General features: G+C 42.6%; 1 protein-coding gene across 1 annotated transcript; it reads right to left on the bottom strand.

Moving 5' to 3' along the window:
- Window positions 1–865: 865 nt before the first annotated feature.
- Window positions 866–8,542, bottom strand: LOC139657938 (angiopoietin-1-like; the record flags this gene model as incomplete). Its single annotated transcript, XM_071535929.1, is given in 10 exon segments — window positions 866–1,026; window positions 4,077–4,210; window positions 4,449–4,468; window positions 4,470–4,616; window positions 5,251–5,301; window positions 5,303–5,353; window positions 7,054–7,060; window positions 7,299–7,410; window positions 7,781–7,928; window positions 8,458–8,542. Coding segments are annotated over 10 exon segments (916 nt in total), but the record flags the coding sequence as incomplete, so codon positions are not given.
- Between the last annotated feature and the right edge of the window lie 1,317 nt (window positions 8,543–9,859).

Here is a 9,859-nt window from a genome sequence, read left to right as displayed (position 1 = left end):
AGTAGGAAGAGAGAAGGTTGTCATGAGACGTAAGTTGTGGAACAGATCTGAAACCATCACACTGCATGATGTGCACTTTTGCCCCACCAGGATATCTCTGAAGAAGGCATTTTTAAAAGAAAACATCACATAATTGAAATGTAGAGCAGGTGCGCTTCTTCTGGTTTCCTCCGTTTTTGGCTGGTTGCTCTGATAAAACATGAACAAAACCATGGGGAACATGGGATAGCAGCACACCAAAAATCCAGAAAACAGCAAGACTTGGTCTCACTTTACCATTTTTATATTTTGGCTTCATCAGGCTAACGCGTTTTCAGCATTCAGCCTTCAGCCTCTGATGAAGGCTTTATGCCGAAACGCGTTTTCTGGATTTTTGCATCGCCGCTGGTTTTCGAATCGTTTTTCTGAGGTGGGAGTCGGCCATACCATCAAGGCTGGACAACAGAGGGGTGTTCTTGGGTTGCAGGGCCAAACCATCATGGTTATGAACTGGGGGAGCTACTCTGAAGTCGATTTGGCCGTACCATCTCCAATCCAAAATCATTTAGGGCTGAACCATTATGGATCCGAGGAGTTCATCCATCACAGATCCAAGGTTCTTAGAAGAAGTCGCAAGGTTGCTCCATCTAGACTGTAGACTGAATCCAAGTTGAAAAGGGATCTGGACTGTACCACCATGACTGTGGATCAGAGGGGTGCTGTGACCAGTCATAGGGCAAATGGGTTTTCAAATGGGTTTTACCATCATGTTTGTGAATCACAAGGGTTCTCAAAAGTCATAGGGTTGTACCATGGTGGATTGGAGGGTGTTGTTAGAAGTCGTAGGGTCGTACCATCATGGCGGTGGAGCGGGGGGGGGGCGTGGCTAGAAGTCATAGGGCCGTACCATCATGGCGGTGGAGCGGAGGGAGTAGCTGGGGCCTCTGAAGTGGTGCCACTTGATGCCGTTGAGCTTCCGGATGTTGTGGCCGACGGTGTAGTAGATACCGTTCAGGTTAGAGAGACCGCAGGCATCGAACCACCAACCTGACAGAGAGAGAGAGGGAGGGAGAGAGAGGGGGAGAGAGAGAGAGAGAAAAAAGAGAAAGAGCGTGACATGTTGCTATATTTACAGTTATAGTTTTACTGTAGTTTTTCCTTCAGTAATTCCTCCTCTCCTTTCCTCCCCTCTCCTCTCCTCTTGTCTCCTCTCCTCCTCTTGTCTCCTCTCCTCTCCTCCCCTCTCCTCTCCTCTCCTCTTGTCTCCTCTCCTCTCCTCCTCTCTCCTCTCCTCTCCTCCTCTTGTCTCTTCTCCTCTCCTCCTCTTGTCTCCTCTCCTCCTCTTGTCTCCTCTCCTCTCCTCTCCCCTCTCTCCTCTCCCCTCTCTCCTCTCATCTCCTCTCCTCTCCTCCTCTTGTCTCCTCTCCTCTCCTCTCCTCCTCGTCTCCTCTCCTCTCCTCTCTCCTCTCCTCCTCTTGTCTCCTCTCTCCTCTCCTCTTCTTGTCTCCTCTCCTCTCTCCTCTCCTCTCCTCCTCTTGTCTCCTCTCCTCTCCTCTCCCCTCTCCTCTCCTTTCTCCTCTCCTCCTTTTGTCTCTTCTCCTCTTCTTGTCTCCTCTCCTCCTCTTGTCTCCTCTCCTCTCCCCCTCTTGTCTCCTCTCCTCCTCTTGTCTCCTCTTCTCTCCTCTCCTCCTCTCCCCTCTCTCCTCTCCTCCCCCCTCTCTCCTCTCCTCTCCTCTCCTCTCCTGTCTCCTCTCCTCTCCTCCTCTTGTCTCCTCTTCTCTCCTCTCCTTCTCTCCCCTCTCTCCTCCCCCCTCTCTCCTCTCCTCTCCTGTCTCCTCTCCTCTCCTCCTCTTGCCTCCTCTCCTCTCCTCTCCTCTCCTCCCCTTGTCTCCTCTCCTCTCCTCCTCTTGTCTCCTCTCCTCTTCTTGTCTCCTCTCCTCCTCTTGTCTCCTCTCCTCTTTTCTCCTCCTGTCTCCTCTCCTCTCCTCTTCTTGTCTCCTCTCCTCTCCTCTCCTCTCCTCTCCTCTCTTCTCCTCCTGTCTCCTCTCCTCTCCTCTCCTCCTCTTGTCTCCTCTCCTCTCCTCTCCTCTCCCTTTCTCTCCTCTCTCCTCTCAGATTAAGTTCTCTCACTCTCAGCAGATCTTCATTGTTTTGAATGGATGGGATTCCCTTTCAAATATAATTACATCCACATTGCAGCTCAGATGACACACATGATACAGCAGATCACCTCTCATTACCAACACTTCTATTGAACTTGGCTCTCTCTCTCTCTCTCTCTCTCTCTCTCTCTCTCAGTATATTTCTTTCTCTCTTTTAGTCTCTCGTTCTCTTGCTCTCTTTCTCTCCCCCTATCATTGTCTCTCTCTTTCTCACACTCTCTCTCTCTCTCTCTCTTTGTCTTACTCACTCTTTCTGTGTTTCTCTCTCTGTCAATTCAATTCAATCAGTTGTATCGGCATGAAGTGCAATTCAGTATATATTGCCAAGGCTTTGGTAGTAATCAATAAAATTAATATTGATAATGATGAAAAAAAGTCTAATAAAACCAAAAGAGACAATTATTATGATGTTAATAACAATACTGTCTGTAAAATATTTCTCTTTCTCTCTCTGTCACTTTATCTCGTTCTCTCACTATCTTTGTCTCTCTGTCTTTAGCCTTGTTTCTCTCCTTCCCTTCCCTCACTCTCCTCTTTCCATCTCTTTCTCTCATTTTCTCCATCTCTTGCTCTCACTCTTTCTACATCTCTATATTTCTCTCGCTCTTTGTGTTCCCCTGTCTGTTTGCTGCTTCTCTCTCTCTCCCTTTCTCTTTTTCTCCCTCTCTCTTTCTTTACTTTCACTTCAATTCAGTGAGCTTTTATTGGCTTGACTACGTACATATTGCCAAAGCATACAACAACAAAACAACAAATGTAGGACAAAATAATAAATAGTATAAATTAAAAACAGATCAAATTCTTCTTTACATCAAATATATTTCTTTCTCTCTCTTTCTTCAATCAAACGCTCTTTCTGTGATTCTCTTTCTCTCTCCTTATTTCTGTTTGTATCTCTCTCTTTCTTTTCCTCATCCTATCTCTCTCTTTTTCCCTTTGTTCCTCTGTTTCTTTGTCTTTCTTTGTCTTACTCCCTCACTTTCTTTCCCTCTCTCTTTCTCTTTCTCATTCTCCGATTCTCTCTTTATCTCACTCGCTCTTCCTTTCCCGCTCTCGTTCTCTCTTTTCCTTTGATTTTAAATGACGGCACTAACAGTAACAGTAAGAGTTGGATGTTTTCCTCAGAGAGGTTGAAGTTGTGCCGGAGCGATTAAGTTAAACGGCGATCAGAACCAATCGAGAGGAGAGCTAAAGAGCTGTTTGTCTTGGCACAGCGTGACGCAGGGCGAGGCACGGGGGAAACGTACAGAGGAGCGAACTGATGGGTGACACAGAGATGTTTAAAAACCGCACTATTTGAGAAATCCACCACTTATTTTGATTCTCAACCATGTAATGCTGTGCGTATTTTTGGAGTCGTGACTCTGTGTGAAGTGTAGGGTGGTCGGTGTGATTTATGACAGGAAGATATTGTTTAAAGAGTAGTTAAGACGTCTCTTTTAATTTCGACTTTCCTCTGTGGAAATACCGTTGTCATTTTTCTGGTTCCGCCCAGTGAAACCACTGATTTCCTTGAGAAGCCTGTTTTTGACACGTCTGTTAATTAGATATTCACTAAGTTTATCTTTTCCAAATCAGAAATAACTTTAATTGTATTTGCTTTTACCAGGAATTTGACCTGGAAGATGGTACAATCCATAATAACATAACATAACATAACATAACATAACATAACATAACATAACATAACATAACATAACATAACATAACATAACATAAAAGACTGTAACGCAACACAATAAAACGCAACACAATGCAACTGAACATAACTGAATGTAAGTGAATATAATGGGCCGTAATGTAAAGGAATGGAATCAAACGGAACCACAAAAGAACAGAACAGACTAAATCAGACCAGAACAGATTAGAACAGAAAAGACCAGACCAGACCAGACCAGACCAGTCTGGACCGGACCAGACCGGGACAGTGTTTACCTCCAGTGAGCATCAGCGCACACTTGCAGTGGTCACAGTTGTCGTTGTCCTGGTCCCGGGTGCTGAAGCCGGTCCCATGGGTGACCAGGCTGCTCTGCTTCCCCGCCGTGCCGCTGTAACCCCTCAGATACAACCTGGGGATGGGAGAGAGAGAGAGAGAGAGAGAGAGAGAGAGAGAGAGAGAGAGAGCGACAGAGAGAGAGAGAGAGAGAGAGAGAGAGAGAGACTGATGGATTAACTGATTCATTCATTTATTGATATAATGACTAATTTAGTGGTAAACTATTTCTTATCATCATTATTTTTGTCATTAAGATTGCTGGACATACATCAGGTGTGGTGTGTGTGTGTGTGTGTGTGTATTGTAGTTACCTGTACTGCTGTCTCTCACTGGGCCAGATTGAAGCGGTCGTACTGGGAGAAGGCGGTGTTTCCCTCCCAGTCCCTCAGATCCACTCTCAGGGAGTACTGGCCCTGACTGGTCAGCTGGTGGACCGCCTCATTACCCAACCAGTGTTCCCCTGACAAGTCCCCGAAGCCCTGGAGGAGGGGGGGGGGGGGGGTAGATAGGTAGATGAGCACATTTATTGTTACTTTATGTTTTAACCTTTATTTATCCAGGCAAAATTGACTGAGCACACAGGCTTTTTTCCAGCAACACCCTGCTTCACATTCATTCAGTTACACACATGCAGACCTGGGATCCATTGGTGGTTAAAGGAAAACGACAAGTTTTTGGCAGATTGTCCCATTGGTCAACTTCGCTGTTAAGTGATGAGAACATAGACACCAAAATATGTGTGTATGCTAACAGTTTAGCATACACTATGTTAATCGATGGTATCTCAAAAGTGAGAAGTGAAATACCACAATGTTTCAACAAAATAAACGAAATTAAAACTTTAGCTTCATGTTAGTCTTTGGTTAGTAGATAGATAGATAGATAGATAGATAGATAGATAGATAGATAGATAGATAGATAGATAGATCCTTAGAAAATGACAGATAAACTATCATATTAGAACAAAATGAAAGATTTGGCTCTGAGGCTTTAGACAACCAGATCTGGTTAATGTGACCCTCAGTCACTGACAGGTTTCCAGTGTCAAACCTTCCATCCCAGCCAGATTTAGCTTCCCATGGATCACTCTGTGTCTGACTGAGAGAAACGCACCAGCTTGTACTCCCTCCAGCTCCTCTGGAAGTCCACACTGCCGTTCACTCTGCCGCTGGAAGACCGTCCAGCCTCCGCCGCTGGTCTCCATGTCACAGTACACCTGCAGGGAAAACAGTTTAAAAGGAAATTTAAAAGAATTTTAGTCTATTTAAGTTTGAATTTTCCACACAGTCACAGTGTGGGTGAATTTTCAGTCAATTTTTGCATCAAAATCAACCGAAATTTGTTTTCAACCATTGTTTTGAATCTAATAAGTAATTTCATCAGTTGACTCAAATGTATTCTTATTCTTATGATGCAAAATCATAATAATACAAATGTCTAAAAACACATTGATATTAGCTGTTATTCAGAAACTTAATGAATTTAAGTTGAAGCCCTAAATAAAAGAACAAATGCTTTAGTGGCACTGAACCTATTTACAGTGTAAGATAGCAACAGACTATGTTAACCTGTGAAGGGTCAGTCATGTTTCCTGAACTGAAACGCTCATTACCAAAATGCTATATATACATTTTGGGAGAAAAAATACTACTTCATCATTCAGTGTCTCTAAAATATATAGAAAACCTCGTCTGTAAAAGTATCTTCATTTGTCAGCCAAGGACTTCACTTACTGATAATACCGAATAAAATAAAATATACCATAATTTATTTGAATTCGGTGCTATTAATCATTTTGTAAGCGTAGGTGTCACTCTTTGAAATAGTGGATACTCTTCATTTACAGCTAGGTGAAACACTTCATTTCACCAAAGCTGCTGTATCAGTTTCAGACTGCTGTGCCTTTAGTGAGGAGTCAGCTATAGGTGACTTTGCTGACTCAGGTGTAAAACTGAGTTAATGATCCAAATTGCTCCACAGCTGTAGCAGTGGCTTCACTCTGCCAAAAGACAGGGAGACCGCTTTTACATGTTTATGCAGAATGATTGTGATCAAAACCTTGTCAGTCACTTCCAGAGGTGGGATGTAACAAAGTAAAAATACTTCATTACTGTACTTAAGTAAGTTTTTCAAGTATCTGTACTTTACTCAAGTTTTTCTTTCACTGAAGACTTTTTACTTTTACTCACTACATTTCAAAAGAAAAATCTGTACTTTCTACTCACTACATTTTCAAAACAGACTCGTTACTCTTGGGAAATCATCAACTGATTTTCTATGAAGATTGATGACTGATGTTTTTGTGCATCAGACAGCTTCCATCCCGGAGCAGCTGATCAAGAGCCAAATGAGATTGGCTGCTTGTTCAGCAAAGCGCCACCACAGAGGAAGGAAAGGGACAGAGAGAGAAGCAACGAGAGAGAGAATTAACGTAGTGAATTCAGCTGCTAGAATTAACGTTTGTGATTTGAGCTGCAGACTTTCTCATCTGGGATTCAGAGGAACGCTCAACAGAGAACCAGTGTAGTTCATTAGAAAGTACTTTTTTAGAGAACAACTTTTACTTTTATACTTTAAGTTAATTTAAGACCATGTACTTTTTATACTTTGACTTGAGTAAAGGATTTGAAACGGTACTTCAACTTCTACCAGAGTATATTTTTAGATGAGTATTTGCACTTTTACTTGAGTAGGGAATTTGTGTACTTCTACCACCTCTGGTCACTTCACTATAGAGCTACTTATGTCTTGCTTGCCTGGATGCATCCAATACAGGCCTATAGGACCAATGGACACTCAAAAATCAATCCCAAAAGAATACAAAAGCTCACTCTGACTCTGAAATGGTCTAAAGTCAGGCCTTCTTCTACAGTTTTGATGCTTCCTTGGCCGTTGCCTCTGCACTTCCTTGTTTACTTTTTGCCTGTCTGCATGCACTGCTGTGTAAAATTGTGCAATAGTGGAAATTGTCAGGTGTCAATATGTTGAAAAAAATACATGTTTTGGGTGCTTTTCAGGTTGTTTTTCAGAGGATCCATTGGCCGTGTAGGACAAGATGAGGCATGATGTAAGTAGCTCTATAGTGAAGCAGTTAATCGATCAGTATGATGGAGAATGATGGGAAACAGGATCCAGGTGGGAAATGGGTAAGTTTTCTTCACCTGTATTGCTCGGTCATGTTGCCGATGTAGATGTGGTACAGGCCGCTGACAGAGTGGCCCGACCTGTAGGCGTCGGCACAGTCCTTCCACCTCTGGTTCTTAGGAGGTGACCCTTACACACACACACACACACACACACACACACACACACACACACAAACACACCCACATGCAAGAAGCCACATACTCAGAAACAGGAATAAACTCTGTGATAGCTCTTATTTTCCATTATGGTAGTCACACTTCTGTTTGCATGTGCTTGCCCATACATGCACATGCACTTATGAGTGTGTGTGTGTGTTTCAATTTCTATATACATGTGTGTGTGTGTGTGTATGCATCTATGCTTGTGTGTCTTGAAGAGGTGAATGAGGGAAACACACACACACAATATGAGAAAGAAAAAGAAAGAGAGCGTAGCATGACTTTGCACGGGCCCACATTGTATGTGTGTGTGTGTGTGTGTGTGTGTGTGTGTGTACCTGTAGTACTGGCCACCATGTTAATGAGTGTGTGGACAGACTCCATGAGCTGGGCCTGCTGCCTCTGCAGAGCGGTGTTGTTGGTGCTGGCGACTCTCAGCTGCCTCTCCAGAGACTCGATGGCTGCCATCTGAGTCCGGACTACAGACTGCAGGAACAGGATCACACACATTAAAACACTTTTACTCTCACTCTGCACTTAGTATATGTATTTTTATTGTTCTGAATTACATGCATGGTAATCAAATTATTGCTGTCTTCCATCTCCTATGGTGGTGTTTGCCATTTTACTTAACAATTACATACTTTAACATTTACATACTACTTAATTGTGTGTAGAAAGTCCACCACTCATCCCGCTGAGTCTTTGATAAGGTGCTGGAGAACCAGTCAAATCCACAGTAAAATAGATCTTCTGCACACTTAGATGCAATGCAATTTACATGTATTAGGTGAAGCTTTCAGTCTCAAGACTAATAAATGTAAATTGCATAGATCTAAGTGTGCGGAACATACTGATCCTGATTAATTCACTTATAAATTCCCCTATAAATAATTGAACCTTTCATTTACAGTACACTACTAATGATTCTAAGATTGTTGGACACCATAAACAGACGTCGGCCAGAGGCAATGCTTTCCTAAATTGTGTACAAATGTCATTTTTACTGTTGTACCTGCAGTCTGTTCTTCTCCTCTTTCATGTCCTCCAGCTCTCCTCTCTGCTGAGACTCCAGCAGCTGAACTTTACTCTCCAAACGACTAACAGAGAGAGAGAGAGAGAGAGAGAGAGAGAGAGAGAGAGAGAGAGAGAGAGAAGAGGAGAGAGAGAGAGAGAGAGAGAGAGAGGAGGGTGGAAAAAGGAGAGAGAAAAAAGATAAAACTTTTGACATTAGATTGATTAGATGAATTCATCCACTCCACTCTTTGAGCACACAATTAGGAGTTACATTTGATATTATAGATATACTGTATATAATATAAGTTTTCAATAGATTCATCCATTTCCCTGAATACAAATGTAAAAACAATTTAACACTATTGAAAAACAGCTGTTGATGATGTAACTTGCACTTCTGGGTGAATTCTTTTGTTTGCCGGTGCATTTTTATTATTCCTGTGGATAACTGGCTTTTTGTAATTTGAACAACTGGGCACGGCACCACGGCTCGCTCACTTTCTCTCAACTGGAATAATTTACTACGTTATCACTATCGCTCTCTCCACCTGCAAGCGTACAGCACAGAGAACCCCCTTTTTTCGGGGGGTTGTTGAAAGTCATTCTGGAAACGTAGGAAATCACTGATTGAAGTAGAATTAGACGAGGCAGGTTGAGGGAAAGTTGGCACACCACAAAAAAGTAAATTGCAACACTTCATCACAGACTGATGATGTCTAACAGTGAGTGAGTATCTGAGGGTGGACTTTTCCAACTTCTATCCTCTTAATGATGGTTTAACAGGAACGCTCGGTGAGCTGCAAGAGGGAGGACTCCAACCCAAACAATTTGTACGACAAATCTGTCTATAATGGACCAGAGGCTGTAACTCCTAAGTTCCTCCCTCCTGTTAGAGAAGAAACAAAGATTAATAGCCCAACCATCACTCTTCCTGCCTGTACAGACTGCAGTCCACTTTATCTGTGTGGCTCAACTAGCAATGCAGCTGCTGAAAATAGACTCAAGCCAAGGTTGGATCAACAAACTAGGAGACAAATGAATGAAACCTGTTGAGAGAGTGGCAGAGGCTTCAGAGGGAGAGATGGGACTCTGAAACACTTGCTTTCCAGGGAGGGAGACTAGGTTTGTTCATATTTAACAAAGGCAGCAGCAGGGAGGGAAGGCCTATCTTTTCCTCAAATATTCAAATATTCCCTAAAATAATAATTTGTATTAAGCAGAGAGATGGCATCATCACACCACTGCAAACTACCACCTTGGTGCTTTCATTTTCATGTATTTATTCATTTTATTCATCGATGTTATGTTAAATAAAATATGGGTAAACTGTGACTGGTTGTTGATCATCATAAGGCAAATATGTAAGTAAATAAGTAAAATGTATTTATATAGCACCTTTA

This window comes from Centroberyx affinis, unplaced genomic scaffold (genome assembly GCF_046629955.1).
Source record: "Centroberyx affinis isolate AG114_WGS23_722 - 3 ecotype Tasmania unplaced genomic scaffold, CSIRO-AGI_Caff_v1 ptg002788l_1, whole genome shotgun sequence".
NCBI lineage: Eukaryota > Metazoa > Chordata > Actinopteri > Beryciformes > Berycidae > Centroberyx > Centroberyx affinis.
This window is presented reverse-complemented; position numbering and strand designations above follow the sequence as displayed.